The sequence below is a fragment of the Sander lucioperca genome, chromosome 19, assembly GCF_008315115.2.
Source record: "Sander lucioperca isolate FBNREF2018 chromosome 19, SLUC_FBN_1.2, whole genome shotgun sequence".
Taxonomy (NCBI): domain Eukaryota; kingdom Metazoa; phylum Chordata; class Actinopteri; order Perciformes; family Percidae; genus Sander; species Sander lucioperca.
Window position 1 is genome coordinate 11,353,316 of NC_050191.1, and position 14,792 is coordinate 11,368,107.

The following is a 14,792-nucleotide window of genomic DNA, read 5'->3' on the forward strand; positions in this document are numbered from 1 at the left end:
GCTGTTGCTGGCTCTTAGAGGGGCCCTTTAATCTCTGAAAGCATCTCATGGAGATAAAATTGGTGGGAGGGGGAAGGACTTTTATGAGGCGTTTCAGATTGAAGTGACACTCTTATTTATTAGGTTAGGGGTCAAATGTGAGGTCTCTAAGCAGCAGGGATCTAAAATTCCAGCTTCAAAGGTGGTATCAAATGACATGAGAAAAGTGAGTGGCGTCTGCAGACGTAGGCTACTGCTCGTCAGTCTCCCCTAAAAGCCTTCACAGGAAATCAATAGTGGTCTCCATAAGACTTAATCTGGGATCCACACTACTACCGTGGCAGGCGGCCAGCTGAGTGATGTGTGCGGTTTTAACAGCCCCCGCATCCTGCCCGCTTATCTGTAGGTGTCCTGATGACCGCTCGACTTTCTACTCATCTCGTCTGACTTTTTTTTTTTTTTTTTTTTTTTTTGCTATATCCCAGCCCTCCTCCATCTCTTCCTCCTGTTCCTCCTCCTCCTCCTCCTCCCCTCCCTTTCCCCACTAAGTTCGATGCGATCGGCTCTGGGCCCTGCCGTGAGTTCTCGGTGCGGGCGACAGCGCTGCTGAACATGGCGTCAGACGGGATGATTTTAACGAACCACGACCACCAAATCCGGGTCGGAGTATTGACAGGTAAACGCAGAAATTCCCATCGGCTCTCTCACATTTTGCCCATATTTCCATGAATTCATTTCTGCCGGCTGTCCGCTCGGATCTTCATACATGTCGGCTGGTTATTGCGTGGCGGCGGCGGCTCTCGGTCTCTCACTGGCGTTTGCAGCCCCTTGAAGGCGACGCTGATTTAAAGCTGTTTATTTTTATTTTTTCATTTTACCGGTATGCATTAATGTGCATGCTCTATTACATCCAGTGCTTATGCGGTGGAAGCGGTCGGCTAAATGTGGGCTCTGCATTGTGTCCGCTCATGTAGATTTCTTGTCGAGCCGTATTCCTTACTGAAGAACATGAGCTCAGTTTATGTGTATTGAATAATTCATGTCCTTATCTTCTTGTCAGAGCTGAAAATTACAGCTGACCGTGTGTTGTCTCGCTGCTAAAGATGCTCGGGCTATTGATTGCATTATTGACACCCAGCTGACCACAGCGATTTTTGAAGTGTTGCTCACGACAGTTGCTGAAGGTGGATGTGCTGATGAGCGCATCCTTGGCCTATTAAGAGCAGTGGATGATCTGAAATAAAAACTGTAAAAATGCGTGTAGATGTCGGATGTGGCTTATTTTGTGAATGATGGTGCCGGCCGAGGAGTTTACATGACACATGATACCGGCTCTGGCTCGGTTTGGTGGGGCTGAACACACGGGTAAAACCTCCTGACATTCCTCTGAATGCAACGCGATGACGGCGCTTCTCTCACTTACCAATACTGGAAACGTTATGCGCTTGGATGCAATGTGCGGCTATGAGGCGGCGGATGGTGTTAGATCTGATCGCCGCCGGCCTTCGTTTTTTCCTGTGTGTGTGTGTGTGTGTGTGTGTGTGTGTGTGTGTGTGTGTGTGTGTGTGTGTGTGTGTTCGCGCGCGCGCGCGCAGCCTATTGCTTTGTCATGTTTCATGTTTCATGTTTCTGATCGTCAAGCATCAAGCGATGCGAATCCAGCGGTTGTTGTCATGATCGGAAAGTAATTTTTGGACGATGTGAAGAGGGAGGGAGGGAGGTGGTGGGGCAGATGCATGATAAAGACTATCCAGAGGAATACCCCCCCCCCCTCTCTCTCTCTCTCTCTCTCTCTCTCTCTCTCTCTCTCTCTCTCTCTCTCTCTCTCTCCCCCCCCCTCTCTCTGTCCATCCAGTGTGAGGCTGGGTCGATCAATATTTCATGAAAGCCGTGATCTCACACATACGGTATTCCTCCGTATGGAAATCCGGTACGGAGGAGGTGGTAGGCGATATGTAGCGATGGAGGAATGACTGTAGACCCTCTCCTGCAATCTGCCAGGGAAACCCCCAACACCAACAACACCACAACCACCCGTCCTCTCCTTCTCCATCCCTTCTCTTCCTCTCCTTGAGCTGGAGAGAGAGGCAGAGCGCTGTCCGTGGTGCTGAAATCCAGCGTCACTCACAAATCAGTGCGGTACTGACCCTACCACGGTAATAAATACTGCATCAGATAGATACACACAGGATTGTAGAGGAGGAAAAACCCATCTCACGTCAGTTTCTCAAACATCACTTGTTACTGTATGATGAGGAATTTGGAGTTTATGTAAAAGAAAATAGTCACAAACTGATGAGGATTTGGTCTTTTAAGCGGAAACAAACATGCCTTCAGATTGTTTTGTGTTTTTTTGTGGTCGTTGTCCATAGTCACCAACAAGAAGTCAGAATATAGCCATAATGTTTTGAACACTACATCAGTGCCCACGCCACATCAGAGGGGGTTCATTTCTCTATGTGTCATCAGTCACTTGAATCCCCAACTGTATCTCTAGTGTAGTGACAGATTGCAAGATTGATCTAGCTGTGCAGTATTGACAATTTGTGCATACATATGTCAATATTGAGATGTGCAGGGACTCAACCAACAGGCTTATTTGTCTTTTTGATGTATTTGTGTGTGTGGAGTAGGAGGGCTTGCACTGTCAGGGAAACAAAGCATCAAAGGAGAGAGAGAAAAAACGGGGAGGAAAGAGTGCACTGTGGCATTATGTTGCCATGTTTTACCTGACCCTTAGCCTTTTAAGAATCTAATCGTGGCAGGATTACTCATGGCTACAAAGCCCGCTGTGTGATTTTTTATTTTTTTTTTATGACATGATGCATTTCGACGGCAAAATGTCCCCAGTTGTGCTGCCACAAGGTAGCAAAGCTCCAAATATTCAGGTTGGATGTCTCTTATAACGCAGAACCTTTTGTCTTATACATCCACTGTCTTTATGCCATTAGTCTGCTGTGTTATAGGGCCTGTGTGAGCAGAATGCTAATAGAGTTTGGAGCAGTGCTCAATATCCCTCCTGCGAGGGTCAAAGGTCAGCTGTCCACTCCTGCATTCAGTCACCAGGGAGGAGATGAGACCTTGGCTCACCCTCCTCCATCACTTAGCCCCACATCCCTCTAGACAGGTGTAGTGTCCAGGGGGACATCTCTGTTTAGACACTGGACACACAGTGCAGGGGACATGAGGCTGACATGGTCTAGAGTGAGTGTGTGTGTTTGTGTGTGTGTGAAATTATTTATGTATTTTGTGAAATGTTTGAATAAGAGGTGGGGTTTATTTGTAAGGAAAGGGAAGTAGGAACCTTGAAACAGGATAATTGGGCTAAACATGCTGTCACTTTTCAAAGATGTCACACTGAAAATGTGACCTTTGTTAGGAGTGGATGAAAGCTTCTCATGCTGTGCTCAGCCTATTGTGATGTATGTATTTGTGTTTTTTTTCTGTTTACCTGTTTGTACGTGATTGTGTGCGTGTGTGTGTATTTTGATGCATGAGTGCTCAGTGCCCAGTTTCTAGCTGTCAGTGTTTCTTCCTATTGAGCATGAGTTTTAATTGTCCTGTGTCTCTCTCCCTGGGCCTGCCTCAGGGTCTGGACACACAGCTACACACTCACTCACTTCAGCTGAATATGTGTGCCTTAATTGCTCGATGCATGTGTATTTGTGTATGCGGAGACACAGTCGGAAATGAAGAGGTGGTGAGTTGTGGCCTCAGGTTTGTGACAGGCAGAGGACTAACAAACACTCCAAAGATAAATTGTGTTTTTAGACACATTCTTTTACTTTGTTGTAGAGATGCTAGTTTGCTAGTCTGGCTTAGTATGATGCATAGTGTAAATCATATATAATGCAAACATCTGTCTTGACTTAAAAAGGTGTGTTTCATATAGATGTTTCAAGATTTTTCTAGGAAATCCTCTACCCACATGAAAACCAGGCTGGGTTATACCACACATTGGGCACACACCAGCTGAGCTTTTATGCATTTGTGTGTGCGCGTGCGTGCGTGCGTGCGTGCGTGCGTGCGTGCGTGCGTCCTTTACATGTGTGGTATGTGCATATGCATGTGACTCTGCTCTGCTCTTTGTCTTTCTGCACTAATTCTGAGCTCTGGCTGGAAAACACAGCTTAGCAAATCCCTCCAGCCCCAAATATAGAGCTGTATGCATACCTTCTATGATCACACACTGAGAGAGAGAGGGAGAGAGAGGCTGGCAAAGAGAGAGAGAGAGAGCCCTGCAATAGGCATTCAGTTTAATCTGTATAAAGCCAGTGTGTATGTGTGTGACCATACAGTATTATTATACGGCAACTCTCCATGCATGGGCCGCTGATGCTCTTGGATGTGTGGCTTGATTTACAGCCCATAGAAAGTCCCATTGATGGTGGCTGCTGAGAGTGTGTGGGTTAACTCCAGCCCTTCCTCAAAGAGATGTGGACACACACTCAGCACCGGGCTTCCAATGAGGAGGCATGGCAGAAAAGCTCCACTCTGCGACAGACAGCACACATTTTCCCTCTTCTCTCTCTGTGTATGAATCTCTCCTTCTTTCTCTCTCTCTCTTCTGTTTTTTTAGCCTTAGTTGTAACAACTAAGAGAGGCTCAGGGATGTGTGGGCGGCTTTCTAAACTCACACGTCTATCAGAAAGACATGAATCGACAGCAGCCAGGCTACCCAAAACAACCACATTTAGATCGCTCTCTGAACCCCTCTGTAACTAATTCTGCGACTCCCTGCAGAATGGATGTAAGTTTATATAGAGTGTTGGCCCATTTCTTAATCATTTGTGGTCTGCATTTTGTTGGTCTCTTAAATAGGTGAAGGGTTTTCCCAGAAAGCGGTCAGAGAAAAGAGTTTGGTACATCAATATGTCTAGTTTGAGACAACACACTAAAAACATATTGATAATCATCCATATTGAAAGAACACGTGTTAACGTAGTTACACACCAACCAGACGGCCGACCGTCGGCAGAAAAGGCAGTCGGACTCATCCGTCGGGTCCCCGAGGTCCAAAAAGTGCCTCAGAACACACCGAAGAAACGCCGACTTGAGCATGCACTCTGCACTCTGCGCGTGCGCGAAACGTAATACGTCTCCATAGCAGCAGGCGGCGCTGCTCTGTATTGTTTCCCAGAAAATGAAAACCGGCAGCTGATTGGACGAACGCGTCACGTGGTTCTTTTTTCTCCGGAAATTCACAGCCAGACTGTCATGGTGGCTTGTTCAGAATACGATCTCATATTGTCCTAAAATAGTTCACCGAAACGTGTTTCTGAAAACATTTTAAGTGAGAAATAGGCCATACAGTTGCTGAATCTGTCTTCATTTCAGATCGACAAAGGTTAGTTTAAAAGATTTTCGTCAGATTTTGAGCGGCTCATCCGCTCGCCATTTCCAGGTGAGTCCCGACTGCCCTGTCGCCGACTGAACATGTCGGGTCGGCCCAAATGAAGGCCGACGGCTCCTCGGACGGACGACGGCACGGGACACACCGAACAGACTCGAGTCACTGACCTCGCCAGGCGGTCCGACGGCCGATAATCAGCTCTGTGTGTCAGCACCTTTAAACAGTAACACAAAACTGTGCAGCCCCAAACTAAATATGTGAATTTGTTGAAAATGATTCATCTTTGGCGTGTGTGTGTGTGTGTGTGTGTGTGTGTGTGTGTGTATTCCCCCTTTCCTTGTCATGTGTTTATGTGTGTGAATGTGGGTTTGCAAACATGTATGCGTGCCTGCTGATGTGTGTACGTGCCTGGCTGCAGATATGATAATAACTATTTAATCTGCTTTTCCACATAACTTTAATCTCTGGAGTTTGTCCCAAGCTCACCTTAACAGCTCAGGCGCTAAAGAGGCTCACTAGAGAAACAAGAGTCAAGTCAGCAAGAGGCGACCTAAGCGTGCCAGAGCACCTTGACTGTGGCGTCGGTAGCTGCCAGGTTATGGAGCAATCTCCTCTCGCCGTCTCTTTCTGAATGACTCAATCTACTGTTTACAATGCGAGCCAGTGGTTTCACAATTAAAGGAAAGCTACAATCACAGATACAATACCGTTTCGACATCATTAGACTGTGACATTTAGTATCGCAGAAGATCCCCCCCCCCAACCTGCTATGTCTACTTTTGTTCTTATTTTAGGATATTACTACATTTTCCAAAATGCTTTCACCTAGCACTTAAGAAATGTCTGGACGCAAAATGCAATACTTATATATTATGGATTCTTTATTTTATTTTTATTGCAAAGTACACCAAAGTGAGATATGGTGCAGAGTTGTATATGATTAACTTTTTTTTTTTATTTCTCTGCAGTGGTACCATTAATTTGATTGTGCATTCCAACTAACACAAGTGGTCATTTTTGCTGGTGAAAAGCTGTTTAGGGACCATGTCTCTGTGTTGAACTCCTACTTGTTGGCTTAGGTGCCTATGTAAGGGGATAGCATGAACAAGGGCTTGACAATAATTCAATATTGTTGGTTACTGACTTTACGTAAAATAATATGTTATAATTTAATACGGTTCTGTTATCCAAGTTAATTATTAAAAGCGCATTGTAATTTAAGAGATAACAATATCAGGTTTGTTTTAACGTTTCAGTTAGGGATTTCATAAATTTACCAGAATGCCTTTCGCTGTCTGTTGTAAGAGTGGATTCACAGTGGATTGAGTTAATTGTGATAAACATAAAGTTTAATTATGTCATGAATATGTCATTTTGCTTATTTTTACTATACAGTGATATACATATAGAGAGAGAGGGATCAGAACATATGTTTTGTTAATACTGGGATCTTAGCGTAAACTGCACATGTTACAGTACACCTATTGAGCTCCTCACTTTTGTGAAATGAAGAGCTGACTACAATTACTGACTACTAAGCGCATAGCTGTTGACAGGCTCCTTTAGCCAACTGAATTTAGCTTTGACAGGGAACCATAGTAAAGGAACTTTCAAAATTGGGAGAAAAAACTGAAAAATCTTCTGCTCTCAAACTCAATTGTAGTATTGGTAACATCACGTAGTCTACATTTTGCCCGTTATCCATGGGGAATGACAAAAATACATCATCGGACTATAAAGCAGACTCTGAAATGGACATCAAATAGATGTTATTTTGACAGTGTTCAAGTGTTTTACTCACTTAGGGACTGTTCGTTATTTAATTAAGGGGCCACCAGAAATCCAATCGCGGCACGGCTGTTTTGGAACGCAATAGACAGACGCTTAAATTCAACTAAAATGTAACAGTGAACAATCAGTGTTGGACCTACAGTCTGTTGAGATGTCTCTCCAAACGCAGAATCCAAGCGCAGTCACATCATAAAACGTTAAGACACGTTGAGAAAAAAGATCCGCATTTTGCCGTAATCCAATGACACAAAAAAAAAGTAATCCACAGCGATCAGTAGATCCACAAAAAGGTAAATGATACGATGTATCCAGCAAGGCCGATATGAGCGTCACATAGGAGTCCTCTCCACTTCGCCGTTTAAACAAAGTGGAATAAACGTATAAAGTCCAAATCTACACAAAACCCGCAATCAATTAGTAAGCTGACATCACATTTATATACATGGCATTTAGGAAACCTTTATTGCAAGGTTGGCACGGCAAGATGTCCAGACTAGTGCAATAGTAATTTTCGTTTTTTTGCGTCCTGCTGCTCCCATCATCAGCCAGGTAATAATTTTTTTTACCAAAGCAGTATATGAAATCAGATGTATTACCTATCACCATTTAGTTGTTTTGTGTTATTTAAGATATTTATTTAATATCTGGTCATGCCAGATGTAATTATTCCACAAATTTTTTAAACAATGCAATTACCCGTTTGAGCCACCAGGGGACAGTGCTCCTCCTACCCCCCCGGCAAACTCCGCGCATGGGGTCAGACCATCTGCTAGGGGGCCGAGACTGAGAGCTACATGGATAAATGTGCACCAAACAAGCCACTTTGAAATTTTGCTCTTTTCATGAATAAAAAAGTTGGGTGATCCCCCCCCCCCCACCCAGACTAAAAAATTTCGGATGACCCTCCCCTCAACAGAAAATAAAAAGACATGACCCTCCCCTATTTTCCTCCGGTGGTCCATTCCATAAATACCGAACGGTTCCTTAGCAACAGGATCTAGAAAGATGTAGAATGAAAGATCAGATAGGAGTTTAAAGATACTTCACCATTGGAATTACCAGAATCTAAAACAAGTGCCGTACGACCACTCAGCTTATTGTGAAATCATTGCTAACTCCCTCAGAGTCACTAGTCTGTCTGTGCTTTCATTAGCATCACAACTTTATTATTCCTGCCCTTTTTCCACTCATCGCTGAGGCAGCCAAACGTAATATCCTGACATAGCTGACATCATGACTGGATAACAAAAAAAACGCAAAATAGATGTTAACATTCGGTTCACTGGAGATATAAAGATACGTGGCTTGGATGGGAATCAAAGAGCCCCAGGCGTGTGTCTACCCAGTAGCATGATTTTATTCCTCCTTTTTCCTGCTTTGACCCAACTTTCTGTGTCTGTCTGTGGTTGAATCATCTCTAAGCTGCTACTGGGGTATTCCCTTGCAACAATATGTGGGCATCTGCTCAACAATATGCTAGTTTGAGAGGGATACACTTGGAACAGAAGAGCTAAAGGGGGGGAAGCACACACAAATTTGGCATACACTTGTTCCTGCCTCTTATTTCTTATCCAATTCCCATATTTTTAGAACATCTTTACATTTGAAGGACTATTTTATACAGACTTTCATAGATGTTGCCTGTATTAACCTTGATATGTCTGGCTTTCAACAGACTGTGAAATCAGAAATATTGATAACATTGTAATACCACGGGCCATAAAGACAAAATTGTAGCATTGTTAGAGATTAAGCAGGCACCTGGATGATTTGTGTGCTGTTAGTTTGACTAGAAATATAATTGAACTTTAGGTTTGCATTGGTCAGATAAGGATTTATCTTTCGTTTGGGTGCGGCTTATACTGTAGCAGCGGTTGAAACACAAACTGACCCTTTACTTGCTTGTTCTTTCTCTCTCTCTCTCTCTCTCTCTCTACATACAGTATACACACACACACACACACACACGCAGTTGTGACAGTGGACAGCAGTAAGGCAGGTGGACTACATGATCAGAATAGACAATATGGGATCAGGGACATGAACACAGAATGAAAATTAAGTCTTCACTGCAAAGAAATTATTTTCAGCGTTGAGTAGTGGAGAGTGGAGTGTATGCCAGGGCGGGAGGGGGGTGACTCTCCCCTTTTGCACACACCCCTCTTTCTCTCTCTCTGCTTTCATAGCTCATGGAAATGCGCCTCCCTTACTGTAAATAATCTTTAATTGGGATGCGAGTAAGAACAAGAGGCAGACGGTATTTGGTGGACAAGGAGCCTCCACTCTTGGAGGCTCTTGTCAGCTCTCCAGAGAAGAGCTCCATTGAGCTTGCCTGGAAAGCTATTCCCAGACTGCATGCGTAGGTGTCGGAGAGTTGGTCCGTTCTCACTCCCTCCTGGCCTAAAGCAGTGTTACAGTCTGTCATTTATTTGAGGTGATGATCACAGAAGGCTAGCATAGCCAGAAAAAAAGAAAGATTGCGCTTGATATTTTTTGGAGTTAGCAAAAGAGATGCTGGAGCATTTTAGTGTCAGCACTTATCTTGTTTTGACAGAAAAACTTGCATCCGGCATGCAGGAAAGACTGTTCTGAAGTGAGTTGTAACACCTTCTGGCAAGTGTTTAATAGGTGGTAATGTAGCTATGTCCAAACCCTTAGATTCATATGATGTGCAACTTCCCTGTCATGACAGGTGAAATTCTCTGTACATTTTCTTTAATTTTTTTAATTTAACCTTTATTTATTCAGGGGAGGTTCATTGAGAGGCAGCCTCTCTTTTTGTAGGAACGCCCTGATCACATTCACACAGTTGCACACATTCATACCTGATACCTGATCTGCTGGCCACTGAGCAGCTCCACTGGAGCGGTTGGAGGTTAAGGGCCTTGCTCAAGGGCACCTCAGTGGTAGTAATGAGGGAGGGACAAGCGCTGCTTTTTCACTTTCCCCACCCAGATTTTATCCTGTCGGTCTGGGGATTGAACCAACGTCTTCCCGGTCACAAGCTCTCTTCTCTAACTTTTAGGCCACCACTGCCATCCCAAAAGCTATTAAGAAAAGTAAAATGTTGTTGATATGATATTATGTCGAGTAAGAGGAGTCCTACTATATTTCTCTTATGCAGATAATGCTAATCCCAAAATCTAGAAGCTTTAAGTGCATGTTTAGTTAAGGGAAATTTAACATTATTTCAATACTTTACTACATATGCTTGTTGTGGTGACCATCAGCCTGCTGGTGCTGTCCACTTATGCTGTTAGCTTTCTACGATTAGCATATTTATACTGTGTACCGTTGGCTAGCATAAATTATACCATCTTTCCATTCCAATGGCTCTCTTTCATGCTCAGTTGCACAGTCTCCTCCCTGAAAGTTATGCTGACTGAAATGAGAGAATGCCACTGCCTCACACAATGTCTACACAGCCTGCGTAGCAAACGCAGCACAGTAGCTGAGTATCAGCAGCAGCTATAGTGCTCTGTCAGTGTCTACACATGTTGCGTTCAGGCACAATACTGCTTTGTGTCACCTGCGTTTTGGCAGCTCTGAGCGCTCAATGGTGTTTTAAGCCCCCAATGTCTATTTGCAGGCAGCGCTGCAACCGTTGACTTCAAGGCACCTAATCCTAACCTTAACCCTAACCATAACCGTAACCATTGCCTAATCCTAGTGCCTGGAAGGAGACGTTGGGGGCTTAAAACACCGATAAATGCTCTGAGCACTCAAAGCCCAATACCCAATCACTGTAGTTTCACGTGTAAAACAGAAGAAAAATGTCTTAAGCATAAAAACATGCTTGGGGTTGCAGATTCTACTACTAGGGAAGGCGGTACGTTCAGAAATTTTCAAATTCTACATATTGTTGTTTTAAATTCACCTCCTCAAAATATGAGTTTCTGGTTGGCTGACAGTAAAAAGAAACATGGAGATTAAAGGAATGCTAATACATCTTCTGATTTTTTACAGTAGTAATGCCAGACTTGCTTTTTGTGATCTGGTAAAGCCATTTCCAATGCAAAATTTATCTTTTCCAAATCTATCACAAAATGAATTTGGACGAAGCAGTAGACTTGACTAGACTAGATTTTTGTAGTGTATTTTCAAAATCTTTTATTTTTCAAAAGTTGTAGGCTACATCTATTTAACATCTAAATGCTAGATCCTTTTACTAATTCATTAAACAAATAATTTCCTGTTTTCACATAATTGATGCATATTTTGTGCAATTTAGCCCAGTAACTACAACACTGCAGCTGTTTCAAAGAACCTTTTGCTTTTCAGACAAAAGACTTCAATTTTTTTTTTTTTACACTATTCTGGAGAGACAGCGATTGGGCCCCCCTCCTTTGCTTGGGTTGGCCCCTCACGATAACCTGTGAAAGCAGAGAAGCTGCTGAGTGATGGCGATACAGATCGAGATAAAAGATACAATGGTGCGTTTTAACTGATGAGTCACTTTTGTGGTCTGCTGCCGCTTTATCCAGCGTCCTGGCTTGAGGTGTTAATTATGGTTGGAGGGGCCAAAGATGCTGGGGGGGGGGACTGAGAAAAAAAGAAAAAAATCATTGATTCATCAGTGTGGCTTTGTGTGCTGCCATGCCACCTCACGTCTTTATCAGTCCTCATCTAATAGGTGTCTAAAACATAAACCTCTCTCATGATTCACTAAGGGGAGGAGGTCAGCTCGCCTGTATCTAACATCTATCACAAGCTGATGGGGTGCTGATGTCACAGGGAGCTCGTTATTGAGAGCGGGGGCTAAGCTAATAATGCTAATAGTCTCTGTAGTACAGTGTTACCCTTTTTAACCAAATTAAATCTTTTTTAAAGTGAACACACATTTAAAGCAGTGATATCACACAAATTGTAAGAATTGAAAATATACACATTAGATTTGGTTTATTTGGTTGTTTGGTTTCTTAGTGATCCGAGTGGTGCATGACGCCAAGAGTAGCCATTCCTCCTAGTTGTCTCCACCGCTCTCCCCATAGGAAAACAATGGCACAGCCAGCACAGAGCGGTTTTACGGTGGATCATGTGTAGGTGGCTTTAGTGTGATCAGATTGCTCTTTAGCCTACACTTGACATCTAACATACTGTACTAATGTAGATATAATTTAGCTGGGTTCCACTTATACTCGAGAGAGTCAAATGTGTCAGACATAAACATTATATATCCAGATGTATCTCTTTTACTGTCCAAAATGTAGACTGCTGTAGTAGCGACATCCTGAAAGTGAGCATCGTACTTATCCCCAGCCCATTGTTTGCGTCTTCTATTTTTTACCAATCACCTATTTGATTTCCATACTTCCTGGTTAAATCCACACACATCAGTGTATTTCAACACTTTCATTAGAGATCTGTATGGATTTACTCTGTTGTTAAAGTACTTCCAGAGGTGGATGGATCATCAGAACTTTGATGGCTCTAGGGTGCGTTGGATTCTATGTCCCGCTGTCAGATCACTAACATGTTAACGCCAGGTGGCGAGATAAGACAGGTTGACAATCATTTAGCAGGGAAAAGTCAATGTGTTGTTTTTTTTCACAGGTAACTTGAATTCAAAATTGAGCACTACTCAGCCGGGGAAAACAGTTGTGTACTGTAATATCTTCTACACTTCCTCTTTGGCTCTGGAGGAGCTTTGTCAAGTCTGAGAAAATTCTTTCATTGATTTGGATATGGATATTTTTTTTAAATGATCAGAAAGCCTGTGTTACAAATGTTGGGCTTGGAGTAAAAAGGACATGGACATACCAGGCAGGGAGGGTCTAACAAAAGATGCTATTGATTTGCATTATGGGAAGGGTAAAATCTAGTTGTTTCTGGAAATTGACTCATACTAGGGACTAAATGTGGTTTTAAGTACTCTTCTAACACATTAACACAATTTTGGATCTGGATCATCAGTGGTGACAAGAATCAGGAGCTGAGTGGGTACTGTGGGGGGGGACTACTTCTTAGATCTTCCATGTAGTGCAGCAGCTATTAAATCTGGCTCACTGCAAGAAGAGACAGGGAACTTAATTTATGTCAACATCACTCAGGATTTCAGTATTTCGACATTTTGTTGTTTGCCAAACAGAGAAAGAGAGTTGGGTGTAGTTTGAAGAGGGTCAGGGTGGAACACGAGAGACAGAAGAAACAGAGCTTGTCAAAGTGAAGCTATGCATAATATGTGTAGCTTTTTTCCCAAAAGGTGTACATGACTGCAAACTTTAGCGCCTTTTAATTTTAATTCAAAAATGCAAATAACACCCAATAGAAAAGCTTGAGGTGAGGAACCATCACACACCACATAATATAATCTGGAATTCATAAGAACAGAGACGAGCGTCTGTAACAAGAAGGTGGAAAAGCACCACTGGGAAGAGGTGTAGCGCTGTGTGACTTCTGGCTGTCACCCTTGGCAACGGCCCTTCCGTTCCTTCTTGACATGCTGCCAGAGTGTCCATTGGCTTGTCACTTGTTCAAACCCTTTCCCTCCCTCCCTCCCTCCCTCCCTCCCTCCCTTCTTCCTGAGGCCTACAAGACCGGCCATGTCGAGGTGCGATGCATTGATTGATGTGTGTGACACACGCTTCTGGGAACCACTGAATTTGGGGAGAAATGTTTCTATTTTTGTTGCATCAAATGCAAAGGTGACACTGAGGAGGGAGGATATTTGGAAAAAGCTTCCAAAATCGACATTTTGTTTGATGGTTCTCAATTAAAAAAAGCTTCTCCCTGTAGTGTTTACAGTTGCAATGGAGCGAGCGCTGCCATAGCATTTATAATTGATAGTAATTACATCAGTCATTGGCTTGCTCACACATATTATTATATTATATTTGCATCACTTTCACTAATCAATTCCCTATCAATGATAATTGAAATCGAGTTTGACGAGTGTTACAAGACTTGGGACTTCAGAGATAAATATAACACATTCGCTCTCTCTTTCTCACTTGTACATGACATTTTATCTCAAACCATCTTCCCTTTTCTCGCTCGCTATTTTTGTCCCTGTCTCCTCACCTCTCTTTCTCCATCCACCTTTCTCACATTTTTACCTTTACTGTCTGTCTGCCCTCAACTCACTCCATCTCTCTGGCAAAGCGAAGGAGCGAGCAGTATGAGGGGAGCATGTACACGTGAATAATGGAGGAGGCCAGCTTCTCCCTAACGAGGTGTGTTTGATGGCCGAGCTCAGCCCGGTGTGCGTGTGTGTGTCTGTGTGTGTGTGTGTGTGTGTGTGTGTGTGTGTGTGTGTGTGTGTGTGGGGTCAAGGTGTTCTCCCATTCTCCTTCTCTATTATTCAGCATCATGCCTTTACCATTTTTAACCACAAAACCCTTTCAGATCATAGCAACTGGGAATCAAATGTTAATAGACACCCACACACACACACACACACACACACACACACACACACACACACACACACACACACACACACACACACACAAGATCCCACACACACAGACAGAAAATTGAGTTTGATTGACATGACGTGGCATGGCTCGACAGCTTTGGTGCCCTTTTACATCATTTATTACTTACAACAGGCATGACTGGTGGTATTTCAATCTCGGCACATGCTGCGTATCTTTGAAAGAGTGAGTCAGGGGGTTCTCTCTCAGTTTCCTCTGTTCTGCTTCATTGCTCCACCTGTTTGTCTGTATTA

General features: G+C 43.3%; 1 protein-coding gene across 15 annotated transcripts in view; it reads left to right on the forward strand.

Moving 5' to 3' along the window:
* Window positions 1-465: 465 nt before the first annotated feature.
* gphnb (gephyrin b) overlaps window positions 466-14,792 on the forward strand; it is a 94,927-nt gene continuing 80,600 nt past the window's right edge. For all 15 annotated transcript variants that reach the window (XM_035995516.1, XM_035995517.1, XM_035995523.1 and 12 more), the window contains exon 1: window positions 466-655. In XM_035995516.1, the coding sequence (XP_035851409.1) occupies window positions 592-655 (64 nt within the window). In that variant the 5' untranslated portion in view covers window positions 466-591. The remainder of the gene's footprint in view (window positions 656-14,792) is intronic.